Source organism: Rhinopithecus roxellana, chromosome 3 (assembly GCF_007565055.1).
Source record: "Rhinopithecus roxellana isolate Shanxi Qingling chromosome 3, ASM756505v1, whole genome shotgun sequence".
NCBI lineage: Eukaryota > Metazoa > Chordata > Mammalia > Primates > Cercopithecidae > Rhinopithecus > Rhinopithecus roxellana.
The window spans coordinates 77,144,793-77,169,339 of NC_044551.1; the positions used below are offsets into that span (position 1 = coordinate 77,144,793).

At 34.2% G+C, this 24,547-nt stretch overlaps 1 protein-coding gene across 1 annotated transcript; it reads right to left on the reverse strand.

The window, feature by feature from the left end:
- Positions 1-274: 274 nt before the first annotated feature.
- Positions 275-584, reverse strand: LOC115896524 (cytochrome c oxidase subunit 7C, mitochondrial-like). Its single transcript, XM_030927738.1, has one exon. It carries the CDS (start codon positions 558-560, stop codon positions 369-371), a length of 192 nt encoding a protein of 63 aa, XP_030783598.1. The 5' UTR covers positions 561-584; the 3' UTR covers positions 275-368.
- Between the last annotated feature and the right edge of the window lie 23,963 nt (positions 585-24,547).

The window sequence follows — 24,547 nt, forward strand, 5'->3', positions numbered from 1 at the left end:
AAGCAAGTAAATATTGAAATCCTAAAAACTCTTCCTGAAAATTCCAAGTTTTATCAAGGAGCTAGTTTTACAAAAGGTTAATTTTGTACATATTTTAATTTTCTAAAATATGATGTGCCACTTATTGTGTGTGTGCCTGTGTTTGTGAGTGTTACATATTCTGTTTCCTGAAAATAACTTGGTTTATTCTGCAAAATCAGTTATGTTTTTTGAAGCAAACTAGATTCCTTCTTTTTTTTTTTTTTTCATGTCATAAGTTTATTGACAAACATATCTAGTATGCCATGAGTTAGAGTTTGATCCATTTCCAGAGGCTGTATCTCTTAAAATGCTCTTCATATCTGTTAAATGGACGAACTGAAACATCCTTATGATTTAAGCAGTTGATGTCTTACTATAAGGAAGGGTGCAGCAAATGCAGATCCAAAGTACAAACACATCTTAACTAGTAACGCCCACTTGTTTTCCACTGAAAATGGCAAATTCTTCCCAGGGCCCTCCTCATAGTGGCTCCTACGGACCACAGAGGTTGTGAACCTCCAGATGCTGTGGCCCAACATAGCGCTGCTGGAAGCTCCGCACCGAGTACGGATGAAACGGCGGCACCTCACCAAGACCTTGTTTTCACGACCTAGATTCCTTCTTTTCAAAGTTTGATACAAAGTATAGATTTTTGCCTCTGAAGTTTTCCATAATTAACTTGGTTTGGAAGAAAATATTTGAAAGTATTTATTAAATTATGTCCTATTTCCACCTTTGGCATGTTTTAAGCTTCCTTTTCCTACATGTAAGCTCTCAGATAATTGAGAATATGCAATAACAAGGAAATGAGATACTAGACCAATATGAACTAATATAAACAAATTTACAATATTCATCTCAAAGCTTAAAAATACTTATGGGATCATGTCGGGCTTAGTTCTTAATTAGATCTTGAAGCTCATTTTCTTAACCATATTCCAACAACTTTGAATGACGTTTTAAATACCCTGTTGTTTTGGTGTTTTATATCAATTAGTATTGTTGTTTTCTAGCTTACTTATTATTCTTTACTTATGAATTTATTAGTCTAATGAATTAATATGTATTATATGCTTATATTACCAGATGAATTTTGAATAAGTTTTTAAATTGTTTTCATTCTTCTTTAGTTAAATGGTCTCTCCAGAAAACAAGGTAAATTTGCATATATTCCATATGCATATTGCATTGAGAATGCAGATTTTTCTTAAGCAATACCTAAGGAAGTTATTTAATACTCAAGGATTTTGGCAATTTCTTTACATGCTGTTATTGACTTTTATAGGACTAATTTCTCTATAGGCAAAAATAAATGGCCAGTGTTAACTCAGATGTTATAAATTTATAGTTTTACATAATTATACATAAAAATAAGTCATTCAAGTTTGAAGAAGTATTGAAGCTTTAATAAATTATATTAAGTCACAAGGTTAAGATCAAATATATGCTGATTTGGGTCCAATAATAGGGATAAAATATTAAAAATTTAAAAAAGAGAAGAAACAACAAAAAGAAAATGGGGAATCTAAGATTAGCAGTTGGAATATAGATGATGTATTATTTTTTCTGGAAATCCATGTTGTTTTCTTCATTGTGTCACTTACAAACAAATATATCAAATAGTGCTTTATCAAGATAGTATTCATTTTTATATTTCTGCATTAATTAATCAAACATTTATTCAACAACATCTGTATGTCAGATACATTGGTAGGTACTGAGCATGCAAAAAGGAGCCAAGAATATAATGGAGTAAAAACCTAGATAAGCAACTGACTCCATTCTTGCAGAGTAGTAATATTGTCTGCCTAACTTGTAATGATTCTTTAACTTTTAGACTTAATATCACTTTTGAAGACATTCTTCCTTGAGTAATATTCCTTACTTTCAACTGTATTAAGAGACACTACTAGGTATTTCCTCAACATTCTGTTCTGTCTTTATTGTATCAGTTACCACACTTTAATGTAAATGCTTGTTTTAAAAATCAAACATCTTGATTCTAAGCTTTGGGAGGACAGATCAAAACTGCCTTGCTCATATTTATACCCCTTGTTCCTATCACAATACTTGGTGCATGGTGTATGTTTACTATATGCTAGTTGAATGCATGCAAAAAGGAAGAGGGAGGGAGAGAAATGGAGAGAGAAGAAACAGGGATAATGAAGGAAAGAAGAAGAAAAGGAGTGAGGAAGACAAATTTCACACTGAAAACCTTCATTAAGGTCTGTTTAGGATTAAATTATCAGTTTATTTGCAGATAAGTCAAATGTACAGATAGAATAAACGATAGAAGAAATTAAACTCCATAAAAAATATTATTTCCCCTAAATACGTTGTAGTGAGGGTTCTGGAGACAAACATGCACATGAGGTCTCATTCTACTTTCAATCTACCACCAGACTATTTAAACAGTTTGAAGAAGTCTCAGTAATGAAATCCTAGATAAAAATGTCTATATTCAGGTATCAGTCAAATGTCTACCTAAGCTGACCAAGATGTAGGAAAATTTCAAAATGTTATCTATATAAACAGACTGCTTGAGATACCACTTAGAAAAATCCAAAAGTCATTTTCATGTAACAAATCTAGTGTCAGAATTCCAAATAAAATATTCCCAAAATAGTAGGAAATTATATATACTTATATAAAATATATATTGTATATGAAATATATAAAATATATTCTATATGAAATATTACATAAAAAACATATATAATTAAACATAAAGTATAAATTATATTTTATAGGAAATTATATACAATCATATATAAAATATAAATATTTTAAATAATATATAAATATTGATTATATAAATATAAATATATTATATAATATAAAATTATATATAAAATGTATAATTATATTAATTTTAAGTTAATTTTGAGGTATGAAATATATATGTCATACATACTTTGCACTATGAAATATGTATGTGCATACATATATACACATATGTACATGTATACACATATATGCATATACATATATACATATGTGTACACATATACGTATGTACATATGTATGTACATATATATTTCATAGTGCAAAGTTAACTTAAAATTAAAACAAAAAGTTTTATCCTTGGTACCTTTTCTCTCTGATGCTGTATTTTCAATATTTTATACAGCTAACATACATTATATTTCTACTTACACAAAATAAAGACAAATGTTAATAAAAATAACAATGTAGAATTGAAATAAACATAAAATCATAAAGCAAAATATTCTGATATGTGTTTATATTTAAATATACACATAGCTATATATGTCCACTAATTATCTTTGTCAAGAATAACATTGTATATATTGAATTATGCCCTATTTAAACAGAGATTGTCTTTCTAAACTAATTGGGCACAGATTTGCCTTGCCCATATATTCTTTGTCTATATGATTTTATAACTTTTGCTGCAACATCTCTGGAAATTATTATTACAGTTAAAAATTGGAATACCTGGGTCAAAAGTTTACATATTTTATAGGATTTTGAAATATTTTAATACATACTTTCTAGACAGGTTGCCTATTTCCTCATTTCTATAACAAAACTGATTATTATAATTCTTAAAATATGTGCTAACTTGATTGTAAATAAAGATGGCTTACATATTCTCATGTGAATTTTATATTTGTTAATAGGATGACTAAATATTCTTTTCTGTATTAATTAGAGGATTTTTGTACTATTAGCTTATTTGCATTATTTTTACTCATATTATTTATGTATTTTTGTTTCATACTTTGTAAATTACTTGTTTGAAATATTTTTGGAAATCAAAATTAAGTTGTCATCTTTATTCAGTAATATTTAAGCCTATTATATAAAGATATATGGAAATATTAATTTGATCCAGATAGAGAAAGATTTTGAACCCAACTTGACAAATTAATATGTCTGAGCCATAAATAAACTATCTGGATTGCATTTACATGCTGAACTTTTAATCACTAGTCTATCCTTAAGCTATATCAATCTGTATTCAGTTACCAGAGTTTGGAAAATTAAAATATAAAATTAAAAAAGTACAAGTTTTGCTAATAAATCTGTTATTTTTACTGCAACACAGGGTAACCATTTATAGTACTAAGAAGAGTTGCTTTCAATCTCTAATATGCTTCTTTCGAAATAGCATCATTGTGTTTGTGGCAGTAAGTAGTTCAAAGTGCACCTAATACATTCAGAGTTCACCAAATTCTTTGCATTTCCAATCTGACCCACATCATATTTATTGGGCTATAATGACTATGGATCACAACAAATTCAGGATGTTTCTGGAAAGGCAAAACCTCTTCTATTAATAATGCAGCAGTTGAACATTAAAGTACTGTCACTATGCTAGTTTATGATGTGATAAAATTGTTAAAAGTACATTACTATGTAACTACAGAGGTATATTTGGCCATAAGTGTATTTTAAGTACTAAAGAGAAAAAGGAATTAGATAAGGAACAAGATAGCTTCTATAAAGGTTAAAAAAAAAAAAAGGCAAATTATGTGCTATCAGGTAGGAATGATAGTTTGTGTTTATGTAGTGTGCATGTGCTAAATTCATGTGCTAAATTTTGTATATGTGTACATGCATGTGTCCATATGTGTTTATCTGCTTATATGTGCGTGCTCATGCAACTATGTGTAAAGGTGGCTTTCAGATATCTCAGCCTGTAAGTGAAGGTGCTAAAGACATATAGAGTGGGTGAAAATAAGTATGGTGACTGTATGAAGTCAGGGTATATTTCTGAGAATAAAGCAGTAGTAAAACCTAAGTGTCCATAACTACTGGTAAACCCTGCAAGATGTAGACTAGTTTATAGCACAGTTCTGATTTCTCCCATAGAAATTATATATTTAAATAAAAACTTGATTTTGAGGTTGTCTCTATTTGTTTTCTATTGCTATGTTACAAATAACCACATTCGGTGTCTTAAAACAGCACACACTTATTATATTACTATTTCTGTGCCTCAGGAGTCCAGGCACAGTTTAGCTGAGTCCTCTGCTCAGGGTTTCACAAGGCTGCATTCAGGATCTCTGCCTGGCTGCTTTGACATCAATAAGCTACATTAGGGAAGAATTTGCTTCCACGTTTATTCAGGTTGTTGACAAAATGTATCTCCTTAGCATTGTAAGATTCAGGTGGCTGTTTTCTAGCTGGTTTTGGCTGGGGTGGCTCTTAGCTCACAGATGTCACCCACAATTCTGTGCCATGTGGCCCTTTCAAGACCAGGAGGAAAATCACTCTAATCTCAAGAAGGGTGCAGTTGCTCATTTAAGGGCATTAATTTGAATAATTAGGCCCACCAAGAATGATCTTTCTTTTGCTTAATCAAAAATCAGCTGATCTCATTGAACTAAAAATCAACCTGAATTTCATCTGCAAAATCCATTTATCTTTGCCATATATATCACAGGAGTGACATCCTATCATATTCGCAGTTTTCACCATACTCCAGAGTGTCATTACACAGGGCATGGGCATATGCCACAAGAAGCTGAATCTCGAGGCTTTCTTTACAATTCTGCCTGCCATGGTGTCCAAGCTATTTGAATAACCTGTACTATTTACCTTTCACTAATTATTCCTCTAATTACCAATACTGTCATTTGTTTAGAAAATGTTTCCAATTTTCTTTTATTACATCATTCTAACTCTCTCACTTTTATCTATTTCATTGCTTCATTTCTTGATTTATTCACTGTGCCGAGACAATTAAAATTGACAAACTATTACACAGAACTGCTGGCTGTGGCTTAGCCTTCCCCTATAACCCACTCACCACTTCTGTACACTGTACCTTGCAGAGGCATCATGAAAAAAAGAGAGTAAATACATTTCCCACAGACAGATCTGAGTTTGAATCTTGATTCTCTTACTAATTATAAGGTCTTGAGTACACGATTTCATTTTTTGAGTCGCAGTCTCCATGTCTGTTAAGAGAAATCATAGTGTTTATTTTTGTCATAACTAGAAGGAGAAACTATATAATGCACGCATAATACCCAGTAGAATAATTGGCTCATAGAAAGCAATCGATAAATGGAAACCCATTCTCTGAGTACAAATATCCTTCAGCATTGGTTCTAGGTCTTACACTGCTCAGGTTTTGTATAAATAATAAATTGTATTTATCAATAACTTCTATGTTCTAGATCATGTATTAAGTATATTCTTCACAATTATCTCATTGAATGATGTATTACTTTCCTTATGGTTGCTATATTAAGTTACCACAAACTTGGCTTAAAACACAAAGTTATTATTTAATAATTCTGGAAGCCAGGAGTCCAATATCAAGGTGTCAGTAGGGCCCTACTCCCACTGAAGGCTTGAAGAGAGAATCCATTCCTGACCTCTTTTATGTTATGGTGGCTCCAGATGTTGCCTCCCTTGTGGCCACATCATGTCAAGTCTCTGCCTCCATGGTCACATTATTTGCTCCTCTTCTGCATGACTCTCTTCTGTGTGTCTCTTGTAAGGATACTCATATTAGATTTAAGGCTCACCTAGTTAATCCAGGATAATTTTTTCATTTTAAAATCCTTAAATTAACTTCACATGCAAATACCCCGTTTTCCTAAATAAGATATCGTTCACAGGTTCTAGGGATTAAAACAAGAGTATTCTCTTCAACGGACATCATTTAGACCACTACCAGTAACAATCTAAATTTTAAGTACTACTATTATTTCCATTTTATTGAAGAATGAGTCATGTCTCAGAGATGTTTAAGAACTTTTCCCAAAATCATAGAGCCAATTAGTGGTATACGGGTTGGGAGCAGGGCTAGCTATACATTTCTGACTTCAGGCTTGTGCCCTGAACCCCCCACTGTGCGGTATGCTGTGGCACAATGAAGCAAGTCCTAGAACTCTTTGGAAATCATATCTTGGAGGACACATCCGTCAGTAAAAGAACATTTTACTCTTTTTTTCCTTATATAAGCTTAGCTTGACTTTCTGAAACTGTCAACACTATTTCTTCTAGTGAAAATCAACCTGAGTGTGGGAGTGAGTGTTGAATTGCTTTAAATTTGAAGATGTCAAAGTGAGGGTAGAGTAGATGCCTATCCTGGTTCTTTAATTAGAAGATCTTAGAGTTCTGTGTTAAGGATTAAAGAGCAGGGTGAATCACTTCACCTTCGTGCTGTGATCTTGGATGCTTTGTTGCTAACCCTTCACCACCACAAATTACAAAGGTCAGAAACTATTTCGAAAACAATGTCCGATGTTTTGAAGAAGCACGTTGTCTCCCACGCTTCCCCACCCTTCCACTTCTGTCTCATCTTTCCAGCTAACCTAGATTCCTCTCATCTACATACTGTATTTTATTGGCAATTATGATACTTGGTTAATATGTCTCAATTTGTACCTATATTTTTTCTAATCAGAATAAACTTCCTTCCTTATAAAACTTACCAGATCATCTAATTAGAGTCTTCCCCCAACCTCAGCAACTAGAATTCACTTGTATGGATCTGCACTGCGTATGTATTTTTGTGATGACCATAGAATAAATGTTCAAGTCACACACGAGTAGAAAAGTCTTGGCCTGGAATAACAATTGTTGTCCATGTTCTAGTTTCAGTTCTGCATTAATTAATTGCATGCCCTCATCTGAAGGCCAAGATGACTTTTATGCTTTTGTTTTATTTGCAAAACTGAGATAATTACCATTTCCTGACTCAATGTATTATTGTAAATATAAAAGAGCTTATAAAGTAGATATCAAAATGCTCAGAAAACAAAAAAGTTGTATAATTTTAACCAAAAAGATTAAAGAATACAAAACAATTGAAATAAATAAATTAAAAATCTACAGAATTATTTGTATGTTTTTCTAAGCCAGGAGATTCTCTACTGTTATCATAGTTTATTCACATGCCTTGGCATTCTCTGCTAATGATATTCGTATAATCAAGATTTCAGAAGATTTTTAATGTTAAATATAAATTTGACTCTACTGAAAATAATTCCTCCTATAATGGCAATTCTGCAAATTCTAAGAAATGCCTTTGGAAACTGATTCTAGCCTCCATTTCCTCTTAGCCCTAATTTGCAGAATTGTTGCCATACTTACTCTCTGTGAAAGCTCATCAGCCAGCTCCAGGGAGCTTTAATTCTCAGGCAGTAGCATCAACAGATACGTGGTTGAATAGTAACCAAGGATACAGCCCCCTTCCAGGAGAAGGTGAAGATATTTGTAGTGAGAATGCAAGGCAGTTCAAGAGTATTTAAACTCAAATGATTAGTGGAACTGTCCAGGGGCCAAAGGGACTTATGTCAAGAGGATGTGATAAATATCCGCCTGCTGTTTTTCAGAGATAGTTCACATTTAAAACATAAAATAATTAAGTGTTTTAATTTTGATCCCCCTAGTTCTTCTCCTTTTAAGAGCACAGCAGGGTGGGTGAACATAATTGGCATCATTTGGAAGGTTGAGTGCCTAAGGTTGTTGCAAATTCTCTGTTCGTAGCTGAAAAATGACATTCTGGTTTAATATCTTGCTATACTTATCCATACTTTGCTCCTATTCAAATTATTAAGCAGAAAAATTGTGCCTACCTCAACTTCAAAAAACAGCCTCAAATCTTCAAAACTAGGGATAAACTATGTCTTTCATCTGAGAGACTTAACAGTATGTTCACCTGGGAAGAAACCCAGGCGAAAACTGTTTGTGTGTGGGTGTGTGTGTCTGTGTGTGTTCTCTGATATCATTGTGACTCAGACAAGATGATACACTACCTTTATAGTTTTATTTCACTCTAAAACTCAACCATGTACCATTCAAGGCCTTCTATGGTCCCTTTGATTTCCTAGTTAACTAAAACTTTGAATTAGGCTCACATACCAGGAATAATTGAATAACAAACCAGACCCTTTTTCAGTTGATATAGCAATAATAGAGAAATATGAAAGAAGAAGCTCATCTTAAAAACAGACTCAGACTTCTTTACCAATGCACTGAAACCTCATTCCAAAATACTGCCTGGCATGTTGTAATTTGCTTTCTGTAAATAGTCGAAGGCTAAATAAATGAATAAGTTTTCTGCATTATTTATTCCTGTCATGTAAAGCAGCATGGCAGCTTCTGACCCTGCCCTCGGCTATATAGCTTGAAGGCAAGATGATAGACATAGAGTGGGTTAGATTCAGTGTTTCTGTGAGGATATTCCTATTTGATTTACCAATGTCAAACAAATGTTTTCTTTGTATTGCAGTTAGAGGTGTGTTGAATTAAGAAACTAAAGACGTTGATTCTAGATGGTTTTCGAAAACTTGACCTATTTGTCTCGGATACAAAATGGAGATATAAGCCTGTAAACTGTTGACATTTTGGCAGGGGTATTTGTTAATGAAAAACAGTATACAGCCAATACAATTTTTTTCTAAACAATAAGATAGGGCTATATTATTTAAAACAATAGCTAAATGTTGAGTAAATATAGTGTTTCACCACACTCATTAATATTTCAACCAGGGGCTATTCTTTTCTGAAATTTATTATTTTTTTAAAATTTGACATATAAATGTATATGTATTTATTATGTACAATATTATGTTTTGAAGTATATATACATTATGGAATGGTGAAATCTAATTAACAATTTAATTATCTCAAATAGTTATCAGTTCTGTGGTGAGAACACTTAACATCCACTTTCTTAGCATTTTAAAAAATACAGTATATCATTATTAACTGTGATTACCATGCTGTACACTAAACCTTGAACTTATTCCTCCTATATAATTATACATATGTATCTTTTGACTAACATCTCCCCAATTCTTTATCCCCCACTAACTACTCCAACCTCTGGTAACTACCATTCTACCACCACCCTTTTACTCTCTGTTTCTATGAGATCAGTGTTTTTAGATTCCAAAGCCAGGAACTATTCTTAGATCAGTTCACCATTCCACATAATTATTCTTATATTTTTATTTATTTATCTAATATTATGCATTGTTGTAACCCAATTATAATTGATTAGTAAACAAACACAACAAGATTTTTCTTGTTTCAAGGGCAACAACTTTTAGAGACCTTTTAAAATTGGGACATCAAAAAAATCATAGTACTATAACATTGTAAAAGGGGAAATAAATTGGGAATAAAATTAAAATACACAATTTTAGAAATAGTGAAACTAGGAATGCACAAAATTTGAAGCTTGTTGAAAGTAGTAATCTTCCAAATCAAAATGGCTTAAGAAAAAATAAAGCATGGTGTGGACATTATTGCATCACAAAATGGATGTCCAAAAATATTTTGAACTTTATAGCATATCTGGATCCAGTGCTCAAATAATATTGACAGAAAACGTTTTTCTCTCCAACTCTTGGCCCTGTTGCCATCTAAATTGGCTTCATTCTCGGAAAGGAAATTTCCCTGTGCCAAAATGGCCACCGAAAGACCCAGGCTTACCTTCAAAGTCTAGCAACCTAAAGCAGAGTATGGCTTCTACCAATAATTAAAGAAAAAGCCTCAAGACTGAGGCCCATTCACTTGGATCGATCAAGCATAGTTCACATGTATACTTCTGAACCAATCACCATGGACAGGGGAATATGGGAATCTCACTAGCAGCTGTGGATGATGGGACCAATCCAGGAGGTAGAAAGTGGGGTGAGGCTTATCGAATCCCAGGAGCAAAAAGTCAAAATAATGAGCAGTTACATAAAGAAGGGATAACCAATGCTGCGAAGGCAAAAATCAATCAATGTCCACTACAGAAAGGAGAACACATTAAGATAACTTTTTGGAGAATGGAATAAAGTGTTTCAGAGAAACACAAGAAATATAAGAAGGCATCAAATCCTCCTTAAAAGTAATCTTAGAGGATACTATATTGCCGAGTGAGTACTGTCAGTTACTTGCAAGATGCTCAAGAAGATGTCAGAAGAGTAAAGTTGATAAAATAATAAGAAAACACAGATGCAAGCTTGTTTTTGTCATCTCTCAGGAAGAAGAAAATTTTAAAATTCAGGCATGAGGAAGCTTCAGGTCACAGTTAAATTCATTGTTATAGTACTATTTGGTAAGTAAGTATTTAGTTCATCCAGCACCATGTAGCAATAAGGAAACTGGAAGTATTTTAATGAATGTAACCAGCATTATAGTGACATATTTGAAAGCATCAATTCTGGAGCCCAATTGTCTGATTTGAATCCTACATTTTCTCTTTGTTATCTATGTGACCTTGAGAGAGATATATATGCTCTGTGTCCCATTGTTTACTCATTTAAAATATATACAGCTGGGCATGATGGCTCACACCTGTAATCCCCGCATTTTGGGAGGCCGAGGTGGGGGGGGGGGGTCACCTGAGGTCAGGAGTTCGAGACCAGACTGGCCAAGATGGTGAAACTTCACCTCTACTAAGAATACAAAAATTAGCTGGGCATGGTGACATGCACCTGTAATCCCAACTACTTGGGAGGCTGAAGCAGAAGAATCGCTTGAACTCAGGAGGAAGAGGTTACAGTGAGCTGAGATTGCACCACTGAACTCCAGCCTGGGCTACAGAGCGAGACTCTGTCTCAAAAAATAAAAAAGTAAACCATAAGTAAGGTATATAATATTAGAAATGACTTTACAGGGCTTTGTCAAGAGTCGTGAATAGTCTGAAAGTTTAATGTTGTCTCAAGCTAACAAATTATCCTGTTACAGTTTCATGAATGCTGGTAGAAGACAAAAGCCTCCTAGATCAGAGACAAAGTACTTAATTATTCATGGCACATGCCGTTTCTTCTTTCCCTCAAAGTCCCATCAGAGCAACATAGAGAGGTTCAGATGGATGCCATACATATGGTGAATTTGTGTTAAAGCTGAGGATCCCAAAGTGTAGGAAAGTCTAGTCTTTTCTAATAAGCTGCAAGCAAACCTACCTGAATTTTTTTCCTGAAAGGACACATAATCTTTATTTTACGGGGCAAAAAGCAAGCCAGATTTTTGCTCAGGAAGAAGACAAAATATCTATTTTCCAAGGCTGTTCCCTACACAAACATTTTTTAAAAGATAATCCAAAATAAAAAGGCAGTTATTATCTCTAATTCCAATAACAAAAGAAACATAAGAGATCTATAAAGGATTTTTTCTTTTCTTTTTTTTTTTTTTTTTTTTTGAGACGGAGTCTCGCTCTGTCGCCCGGACTGGAGTGCAGTGGCCGGATCTCAGCTCACTGCGAGCTCCGCCTTTCGGGTTCACGCCATTCTCCTGCCTCAGCCTCCCGAGTAGCTGGGACTACAGGCGCCCGCCACCTCGCCCGGCTAGTTTTTTGTATTTTTTAGTAGAGACGGGGTTTCACCGTGTTAGCCAGGATGGTCTCAATCTCCTGACCTTGTGATCCGCCCGTCTCGGCCTCCCAAAGTGCTGGGATTACAGGCTTGAGCCACCGCGCCCAGCCGGATTTTTTCTTATGTCTCTCAGCAAGTTGTTGTAAATGAATAAGCACATTTTTATTATTAAATATTTTAAACTATTATACTTACGTATTTTATTGATCTATTTAGCTGTCATGTATATGATTTATTATAATCATATCTGACTGGCCCAATTAGTGTGAATAAGACAAGTAAAATTGTATAACGGCCCAGGTATTCAGAAATTGAATTAGGTCCCAGAATAAGTTCCTAGTAAGTAATCATTATTTCTTTGTTCTTTTCTTAATAGACCTTACCTCTGGTTTAGAAGTTTCCCACTTTCAATTTATTTCCCCCATGCTGACTGCTATGGTTTGAATGTTTGTCCCCTCTGAAACTCATGATGAAACCTAATCCTAAATGCAGTAGTATTGAAAGGTGGAATCTTTAGGAGGTGATTGGAGTAATTAAGCCCTCACGAATGAATTAATCTATTCATGGATTAATGGACGAATGGGTTAACGTGAGAGTGGGACTGATGGTTTTATAATGATAATAAGAGAGACCTGAGCTGGCATGTTAGCAGTCTCATATCCCTCTTGTGATGCTCTGCACTGCTTTGGGACTTTGCAGACAGCAACCATCAACAGAAAGGCTCTCACCAGATTGACCCCTTGACCTTGAGCCTTCCAGCTTCCAGATGTGTAAGAATCAAATCATTTTTTAAATAAATTACCCAATTTTACATATTCTGTTAAAAGCAACAGAACATAAACTAAGGCACCGACTTAATGTACTTTCATATAAGAACTTGTAATTGACAGAATAATTTAATTTCCTCTATATGTGTAAACAAATTTTGAGTATTATAAAATAATCACGATGATAACAATAATAATCTGGAAGAGTCCTCCATAAAAGTCCACATTATCTCTGCATAATACCTTTTCTGCAGATTTCATGAGGAATTGCTTTGTAGTTAAACTAGAAATATTGAAGAAAATTAAGAAATACTCATAGGAAAAGGTTAATTAGAAATATGAGAAAATATGAAGGTTTAAAATTGCAGAAGAAATGCTAGCATATAAAAAAGTCAATGATAAGATAAATGATTGTATTAAGTTAGAATAAAACAATTTACATTAGCCAGACATAAAAAATGACTCATTAAGGCTGTTTTGCAGTTGTAGAAATAATTTTTAAAAACCCAGTATGTGAAACCAACATAGAAAAATACATGGAATGAAGATCATACACCACGGGGTAAGGTGGCTAAGAATGCAACTAAACTCAAACACCCATTAATAGGCCCACCAAGGGATAACCCTGTAGCTGCCAACAAAGTTGAATTTTCTGCCGGAAGACCAGATGCTGTTCTGTTTAAATTAAAAGAAAATAAAGTCCTTGAATTAGTCTGTAGCCTGTGGCATCTATTTTCAAAAGTGGAATAAAACAGTATCTAGAATAAGAATCAATAAACCTTTTTGTAAAAGCAAAAGGTTAGCAAAAAAAAAAAAAAATAAGTTAGTAAGGGTATGCTTGGGTACATGTAGGGTTCTGTATATAAAAATCTATTGCAAAATAACAATACCTCTTAATTGTACAGTTCTTTATCCTTTGTAAATATAATTTCCAATGTAATATATTAAAATAAGTTAGTTTTGTTATGGCTGTTATTGTGCCATCACTTTACAGGTAAAAAAGTTGATGTCAGAAAAATAAGTAACCAGTGACACCTAATGAAACTAATTTTAATCTAAGAATGTAAATGTCTTAGAACCAAGAAAGCATCAAACTGGAAGTTAATAGATGCCAATTTATTTTGGAAGAAACTGAATCTCTGAACAGACCAATAATGAGTTCTAAAATTGAGGCAATAATAAGTAGCCTACCAACCAAAATAAAATCCAGGATCAAATGGACTTACAACTTAATTCTATTAGATGTTCAAAGAAGAGCTAGTAGCATTTATGCTGAAACTGTTCCAAAAAATTGAAAAGGAGGGAATCCTCCCTAACTCATTCTATGAGGCCAGCATCATCCTGATACCAAAACCTGGAAGAGATACAACAAAAAAAGAAAACATCAGGCCAATATCCTTGATGAATACCAATGCAAAAATCCTCAACAAAATACTGGCAAACTGAATCCAGCAGTACATGACAAAGCTTATCCAACAACGTCAGGTAGGTTTCATCCCCAGGATGCAAGGTTGGTACAGCATATGCAAATCAAAAAATGTGATTCATCACATAATTAGAACTAAAGACAAAGACCACATGATTATCTCAATAGATGCCGAAAAAGCTTTTGATAAAATTCAACATCCATTCATGTTAAAAACTCTCAATAGACTAAATGTTGAAGGAACATACCTCAAAATAATAAAAGCCATCTATGACAAACCTATAGCCAACATCATTCTCAATGGGCAAAATCTGGAAGCATTCCCCTTGAAAACCAGCTATTTTTTGTTTGTTTCATTTTACAAGTAAAAAGTTGATGTCAGAAAAAAATAAGTAACCAGTAACACCTAATAAAACTAATTTTAATCTGAGAACATAAATGTCTTAGAACCAAGAAAGCCTCAAACTGGAAGTTAATAGATGCCAATTTATTTTGGAAAAAATTGAATCTCTGAACAGACCAATAACGAGTTCTAAAAATGAGGCAGCAAGGATGCCCTCTCTCACCACTCCTATTCAACGTATTATTGGAAATTCTGGTCAGGGCAATCAGGCAAGATAAAGAAATAAAGGTATTCACATAGGAAGAGAGGTAGTCAAACTATCTCTGTTTGCAGATGACATGACCCTATGTTTAGAAAAATCCATAATCTCAGCCTTAAAGCTTCTTAAGCTAATCAACAACTTCAGCAAAATCTCGGGATACAAAATAAATGTGAAAAAATCACCAGCATTCCTATACACCAACAGTCAAGCCAAGAGACAAATAAGGAACAAATTCCATTCACAATTGCTACAAAAAGAATAAAATACCTAGAAACAGAGTTTACTATGCAGGTGAAAGATCTCTGCAAGGAGATCTGCAAGCCACTGCTCAAAGAAATCAGAGATGACACTGACAAATGGAAAATCATTCCATGCTCAGGGATAGGAAGAATCAATATTGTTAAAATGGCCATAGTGCCTGAAGCAATTTATAGATTCAATGCTCTTAAACTACCACTGACATTCTTCACAGAACTAGAAAAAACTATTTAAAATTTACATGGAACCAAAAAAGAGCCCAAATAGCCAACGCAGTCTTAACCAAAGAGAACAAAGCTGGAAGTATCATGCTACCTGACTTCAAACTATGCTACAGGGCTACAGTAACCAAAACAGCATGGTATGAGTACAAATACAGACACATAGACCAATGGAACAGAATAGAGAACCCAGAAATGAGACTATACACATGAAAACTATTTTATCTTTGACAAACCTGAAAAAAACAAGCAATGGGGAAAAGATTCACTATTCAACAAATAAATGGTGCTGGGATAACTGACTAGCCATATGCAGATGATTGAAACTGGAGCTCTGTCTTACACCATATACAAAATTTAAGTAGGGATAGTTTAAAGACTTAAATGTAAAACCCAAATCTGTAAAAACATTGGAAGACAACCTAGGCAGTACCATTCAGAACATAGGCATGGGCAAATATTTAATGAGAAAGAAGCCAATAGCAATTGCAACCGAAGCAAAAATTGACAAATGGGATCTAATTAAACTAAAGAGCTTCTGCACAGCGAAATAAACTGTCAACAGAGTAAACAGGCAACCTACAGAATGGGAGAAAATGTTTTCAAACTATGCATCTGACAAAAGTCTAATATTCAGCATCCATAAGGAAATTAAACAAATTTACAAGAAAAAAATCCCTATTAAAAAGTGGGCAAAGGAAATGGGCAGACAATTTTCAAAAGAAAGCATACATGCAGCCAGCAGTCATATGGAAAAAAGCTCAACATCACGGATCATTAGAGAAATGCAAACCAAAACCACAAGATACCATCTAACACCAGTCAGAATGGTTAGTATTAAAAAGTCAAAAAATAACAGTTGCTGATGAGGTTGTGGAGAAAAAGAACGGTTACACACTGTTGGTGGGAGTGTAAATTAATTTGTCTGTTGTGGAAGACAATATAACGATCCTGAAAGACCTAAGACAGAAATACCATTTGACCCAGCAATCTCATCACTGGATATATATCCAAAGAAATACACATCATTCTATTATAAAGACACAAGCATGTGTAAGTTCATTGCAGCACCATTTACAATAGCAAAGACATGAAATTACCTTAAATGCTCATCAACAATAGAATGGATAAAGAAAATGTGGTACATATACATCTGGAATATTATGCAGCCATAAGAAGGATGAGTTCACGTCCTTTGCAGGGATATGGATGGAACTGGAGGTCATCATCCTTAGAAAACTAACACAGGAACAGAAAAACAAATACTTCATGGTCTCACTTATAAGTGGGAGCTAAATGAGAACAACACACGGGCACATAAAAGGAAGCAACACACACTGGTGCCTTTTAGAGGGTGAAGGGCAGGGGGAGGGAGAGGATCAAGAAAAATAACTAATGGGATTAGGCTTAATATGGGGGGGATGAAATAATGTGTATAACAAACCCCCCAGACACAAGTTTACCTATGTAACAAACCTGTACTTGTACCTCTGAACTTAAAAGTTTAAAAAAAGAGAGATATGCCCTCGAAGTTTTCTTCAGCTTAATTCAGAATTTAATATAAAGGCAATGTTTAATCAGAAGACAACTCTTGGCTCCTTTATGTTATCTAAGACTTTGTATTACTGAAGTGGCAAAAAGCCTAACTGCTGACCACTTTCATTTCACGAATATGAGGTAACCTTTATTTTAAAGAGTAATGTGTTTAGATTTGGTATTAATTGCATGATAACATTTTACCATGGCTACATAGAGTAAAATAACAATAAGAAAATATTTGATCACACCCAAGTATATCACTTTCCCAAATATATTTATATGGAAAAATTTTAAATAATTTATAATTTCTTTTTATTCTTGTATAACTGGAAAAAAACAATTTAATAAACTTAAATCATGACTATATTTTCTTGGGGAATGTGATGAACGAAAAGTAAAAATTGAATTGGAGAGCATTTTAAATACCACAGAAGTTGCAGACTTCCTTAGCACACCTTTTAAAACATGTCAGTAATTATAGTTATTGAATCTCCCCAATTCATCTTCTCTGTCCAAAAAAAAAAAAAAAAAAAAAAAAAATCTATTAGAGGAACAGATGAACTTTAGAAAGCAGTTTCATGGCTGCAAACAGAAACCAAAAATCACAAAACTGACTGAGCTGAAGCAAATTTAGAAAAGGCAGTGGTTGCAGGCATGAGGTCTTTTAGCGATATATCCCTGTTAGTGGTGCACCAATCTGTATGCAAGCCCTGGCTCTGAATGAGATGCCAGGGAGGCCTAATTGGGCCACACTCGTCAAATCAGGTATTGAGGATTAGTATCAAGATATCACACATAGGACAACTCTGTAAACAAATTTCCTTTCTTTACTGAATAATGCTTTGGTCGTTCTTTACAAAATCTGCAAAATACAATCATAAAGTCAATATAAGTGCAAGAAATTTGGTGTTGCTGCTACTGAGTAATGATGTAGAGAAAACAATTTACTTCCAACAGTTGCTCCAAATTTTCACTGGATAAACAGGTAATTTGTTTCAGGTATGCCCCTTTTACATCTTTGTCATGTCCCTCATGTGTATCACAGTGCCCTCACACTACCACCAAAAATCACATTCTTTTATTTCTTCATGTATGCATCTATAAATAAATTAATTAAACATATATTTATGGATGCGTATAAAATGTCATCATGGACTCATTGATAGTCAAGATCAAACTAGCTTCTCTCTTGGATATCATAGTCTGAAAAAAATAATAGTAATTAGTCCTCCTTACAAGGTACTCTCACTTGCTCTTCCCATTTATTTCCCATTTGTTCTTCTTGTCTCATATAGATTGTCCTTTTTTCTTTAGGTTAAGATGTCTTCCCTAATATAATAATAGTTAGTAATAGCTTGATGTCTTAATATATCCTTAATAAAATTTTGGTTGTATTAAATACAAGGATACAATAATATAATTTTATTTTTAATTAGTGTTCTAAAGATATTCTAACCAAAGATTAGAGGCATAGTAATATACTCATGTAGTATAGTTGAAATCTGTCAATCAGGTTTTCTTTATGTTTGTCTCCCCTACTTGACTCTTGACTCCTTCGAGGATAAAATTCATCTTTCAGCTCCTACACGCACGAACAATGCCTGGTAGTGTTCATTAAAACAAATGGAATTGAATTGAAATGCAAAAACAGCTACTTACTTCTTACAAATTCTGCCTAAACTATAAACCATTTAAAAATATTATTAGAAATTAATGGTTTCTTAATATTTATTAAGAATTTATTTAGTAATATTAATAATATTTATTAATACTAATAATTATATATTGATAGTATTATTAATGACATTAATAATTGATAATAATTATGAATTATTTACTATTTATGAAATAATATTAATATTTTAAGAATTAACGGTTTATGAATTTCTGTTTTCTAACTTGAGTTCTTTGGATGGATTTCAAATACATCCTCCCTAACTTGTATATAAATTCTTAAAATAAGACCCACGTTTTACATATAGATAATAATCGATGTTTTTTGGTTTGTTTTCTGAATTATTTTAAATATTTCTAATGATAACTAATTTTGACTCGAATGTTAGACATTTTTTAGAATATCATTTTCTTACACAAAATGAATAAATACACTCAAAAATGGAGTTTGGAGAATTAATTTTCCCAATACATTATAATTTTTCTTTATCTACATTTATTTTTCCAGTGTCCTAAATAAAAGTCAAAAAGCATTTATATTTATATGTATTCAAAATAGTCAGAGTGGTTATCATTAGCCAAAAGCAGCTAGTGCATAATCAAAAAATATTTAAAAGCCTACTTTTAGTTTGCAAATGTTATTTTTATTACCTCTTAATTACTCTCTGATTTCCTATATGCCACTCAAAATCCATTAGAGAAATAATGGCATGAAAGCAAGAGTGTTAGAATTCTCTGAGAAACTAGAGCTTCCAGTTAGAAAAATGGTGTGCAGAAGGGAAGAATCAATTCCACTTGATTCCTCAAATGTTTCATAGTTTTCAAAATTTATTTTCATCAGAATTGTTGTAGAGTTTAATGGACGGAAGTGAAACAGAAGACATTTTGTCACCGTCTTACTCATTTGTTAAACATTCTTTAATACCTTTTTTGTGCCAAAGACCAAAATGGGTGTAGGGCATTCGTTAGCCAGTAAACAAAGAAACAAAATAAACAAACAAAACAATGGTGCCTGCCTTCAAAATATATGCGTTTTAGATAGGGAGGGGTTAACTATGTAACTAATGAATACAGAATTGCAATTTTGGCTAGTGCTGTGAAGAAATGCCCAGAACAACAGGAGGACTTGAGTTGAGATATTTAGCTTAAATGACAAATATGAGTAACTTAGGCAAAAAGAATAAGGGTTTCCATCTTGCTTTTTAAAAACATCATCATCACAACATATTGACAAATATTTTCACCAATATGCCGTTATGCAGAACAACATTAATTCATACCCCAGGGACCTGAGGACACGGCCAACAGCTTTTCACCAAAAGAAAGATCTCGGTGTTTTAATTTACTTTCAGACTGGAATAATCTCGCCTTCAGTTTGCCCTGAGTGATCTTAGTTTTACGCCTGTTGTTATGGCTTAATTTTGAACGGTTTACCAGTTTACTTTCAGAAGTGTGGTAGTTAGGACCATAAATTATACTGTCATTACTTCTTTACATTCATATTTTATCCTAAATCATGAAAACATTTCATTTTGTGCCAAAGTAAGCCTGAGTTATAGCACATACAAAAAGGTAATAAGGAAGACATTGTTCAAGTGGAATTATTAGTCTTACAGCGGTAGCAATGTGACTGAAAGCAATTTCAATAGATGATTTAAGCACATAATTTTAAACTGATTTTTATAAATACAGATAATATAGCCTCATATTTGGTGACTCCAAGATATAGAAGATGCACACAAACAATTGACCACAATTACAAGGATTTTAGAAATAGAAACAGAGAGGATGAGAGAATTACACAGTAACCAAGGACAAGGCAATACTTATTGCTGTTATTAATTTTAAAAATACCATTGTTGTACATTTTTATTAATTTTCCACTTCATTTCACAATCATTAATTTATTCTCTTATTTATTCAGCAAATACATTCTGAGCATCCAATACATACATTAAGCATAATTCTGCTCCATGTGGCCAGGCACGGTGGCTCATGCCTGTAATCCCAGCACTTTAGGAGGCCAAGGCGGGTGGATCACTTGAGGTCAGGAGTTCAAGACCAGCCTGCCCAACCTGGTGAAACCCCCATCTCTACTAAAAATACAAAAATTAGCCGAGCATGGTGGCAGACGCCTGTAATCCCAGCTACTAGGGAGGCTGAGGCAGGAGAATCGCTTGAATCCGGGAGGCGGAGGTTGCAGTGAGCCGAGATAGCACCACTGCACTCCAACCTGGGCAACAAGAGGGAAACTTTGTTTCAAAAGAATAAAAATAAAAAAATAAAAAACTCTGCTCAATGTGTTCAGAATATGATGGGGCATAACACAGAAAAAAAGGATCTGTCTTCATGGAGCTTAGAAGCTAGTATTTACTCACTTTCATATTTTAGAATAAGTTATAAAAGTAGTACAGTATGTATGTGAGGGTAAGCTCACTGTAAGAACTTGTATAAAGTCAAGGTTAAGGAAAAAGGAGTCAGACAGGCAGTAAATAGTCTTTCCATGATTTGGTCTAAGATTAGTCTCTGGGCTTTGTAGACAAGAAGGGTACAAGGAGACCCCATCAGTAATCAGCTTTTGCCCCCTAAGGAAAAAAAAAAGTCCTCAGAAGGCCCAAGAATTTTCTAGCAACAACTTCTAAATACACATAAGACACATGAAAGAATTTTTAAAAAATGATAACGCAAAGTGTTCAGTGGTTTCAAAGCCCAGGTCCACAGAGTTACTGCACACAAAAGTAAAGCAGAAAACCAGAAAAAAAAAAAAATTCTCAGTCATTCTTTCGCTAGTGTTTTAAAAACAGTTTTCAGGTAGTTCTGAAATACAGTTTGCTATGGGAAGCCCTGATACTGGGCAGGATTTTTCAATAAATTGAAGCAGACCTTATACGATAAAATATGTTTGAAAACAGAAGTTAACTTTTAACTGACTCGAAAATTTAAAATATAAGAATTATATAAAATAAAATTTTTAAAAAATCAATTTATTAAACAAAGCTATCCTAAATCTTGATACCAATACATGACAAGAAAAGCTCTAAAAAGGAAAAATTAACTAACACTTAAGAAATAATAGTTATAGAAAAACATTGCAGAACACTCTGGGGAAGGTTGTTGGAATAATCTCAGTGCCCTACTTGACCTAACTGGAGCTCACCCAGGCAGTTCCCAGAGATTTGGGAGCATTTGTTCATCTTTGGAGTGTGCAGATTCATTGAATAACAATTTATGCTTTTGTGTGGGGCTTAAAACACAAACACAGAAATTTTAGAAAATATCTGACTGCGTGTAGTCAGGAAGCACTACTCCCACTGAGAGAGACCAGAATCCCAAGTAAACTAACATATTATAGACAAATCTTTAGAGAGAAAAAAACCAGAGTCAATAGAGAGGCAGCACAGACACTGAGGCTCTGTGGAGTTGCTGAATGCCCAGGCTAACTCCAGGCCCTGAATGGCTCCTAGAGAAAGGGGTGAGTGAAGGAATGGTGGAAGAGCCTACACTCACTACAGACCTCTGAGACACTAGCTATAAAAGATCCCAAGACCCTCATGGACGTTTGAACTGGCATGTGGCATCTGCCTGGAGAGTAGGCAGAGAGAGAGCTCCAGCCTGCATGGACCCCAAGGGCTTTAGCATGCAGAATAGCTGCAGTAGAATAAAGCCACGGGTACCCATCCCTCAAGCCTCCCCATATTTCTGCAAGTAGCTCTAACCTTGGCTAACTGTTGGACCAAGAGAAAGCAGGGCCAACTTTTCTGCAGGACTGGGGCACATCTGTTCTGCAGTCCTTCCTGTTCACCAGCCCCTCCCAAGGCCCCTACCTTGCTACTCCTGCAGTTCTATGTGCACAGCCCAGCCTGTGTAGCCCCAGCTGAGTTCTGTGCCATTGGCCCATCATGATGCTTTCCTGGAAGCCTGGAAGCTCTTTGGATCCCCCAGCACAGTTGACTACTGATCCCAAAATGCTGGAGGAAAAAGCCATGGGCCAATCCCAACATCACAGGGTTGCAGTGTGTAGCCCAGGAGTATCAAGTCAAGATCTATGGCTGGTGCTCAAGCATTCAGAACACTCAGAGGGGTGAGATGTGTGGGTTTGTGGGCCAGCATGGGAGTAGGGTGTGCCTCCCTCCATATGGCCAATCTGGGAAGGGTGTGGCCCATCTCCCAACCTGAGCTTCTGCCCAAGGGAGCCGTTCAGTCTGCAACATGTAACAAAAAAATATGGGCATGGTGCCAGTAACTGGAGGGGCCTCCTCCAAGACCCATGAGTGGACTTGTTTAGGTGATCATCTCTGTCCCCACTGCACCACGGAGGACAGTTGTGAATGTGCTGAAATACAAGAGCCACATGGTTGAATAAGTGCCTATATAACAGACATTACTCTTAAGCATCATGTAGCAGACAGTTGCCCAAAATACAAAACCAAAATGATTATGCCAATAAGCAGTGCCTCTGAAAGTCAGGTAAAGAATCCAGCCACTTATAAAGATTCTGTATAGAGAGAGCCTTGGGCCTCTGAAAGCAATCAGAAATGAACTCAATTCACTATACTCGACTTACACCACAGTTAAAGGAACACAAGCCCATTCAGATGAGAGCAGATCAGTGCAAGACCTCTGACAATTCCAAAAGCCAGAGTATCCCCTTACCTGTAAACAAGCCCGTTAGTTCCCCAGCAATGGTTCTTAACCAGTCTGAAATGATTGAAATGATAGACAAAGAATTCAGAATCTACACGGCAGGGAAACTCACTGGATTCAGGAGAAAGTTGAAAGCCACTCCATGGAATTCATGGAATTCAGTAGAACACTTCAAGAACTAAAAGTCAAAATAGTAATTTTAAGAAAGAATCAAACTGAAATTCTGAAATTTTATCACCAGTAGTAATAAAACATGCAAATTGAAACAAAAGTGTTGGTTTTGCCTATAAAATATTTTATGGACAAGTAAAGTGAAGTAAGTGAAATATATCTTTCATATGTCACCATCAGGATTAAAAATCAGTATATCATTGTGGAAGTAGGTTTGGTGACACATATTAAATGTCTGAAATATTTTCATCATTTTTTACCTAATGTTTCCACTTTAATTCGTCCTAATGAAACAATCTGAATCCACATTGCATAAACACAATGAGGCCATTATGATTGATGACAATATAAAAAACAAAAATAATCAAAGTTCACAAAAAAAATTAAAACATTTGTGGCACATGTTTTATAATTCTCTAACTTTTATAAACCTTGTTTGCAGAATTATATAATTTCTTAGAAACATAGCCTTTGTTTATTAAGTGAAAATAAAAATAATTCAAAAGTTATATGAAATTGTTATTTGGAGAAAAAGTTCCAAATTGTATTTTCAGTGTGGCTATAATTTCTAGCAGAAAATAAACCCATGCTATCACACCTATTGACTCAATACTTGAAGTAACCATAAGAGAATTCTAATAGAAGTTTTCTCTGAGAATGGGCATATGAGTAATTTTACATTTTTAAATAGTTTTCTGTATTTCTCATATGTTATTATTCTGAACATGTAGTAATTTTATAATATGAGTAATTCTGAAATGGTTTAATAAAATATTCTGTCCTTGAAACAATCTTGTAAGAACACCAGGTTTATATTATTCAGTTATGCAGACACAAGTGACATAGAAGAACTCAGAGGATGGGTTTCAAAGTTATTTGCAGAATTTTACATCATGCATATATGTGACTGTTATCACTGGT

Bases quoted from the DNA above. Each gene is read 5' to 3' on its own strand.
- LOC115896524 (XM_030927738.1), bottom strand. From the start codon at position 560: ATGTTGGGCCACAGCATCTGGAGGTTCACAACCTCTGTGGTCCGTAGG.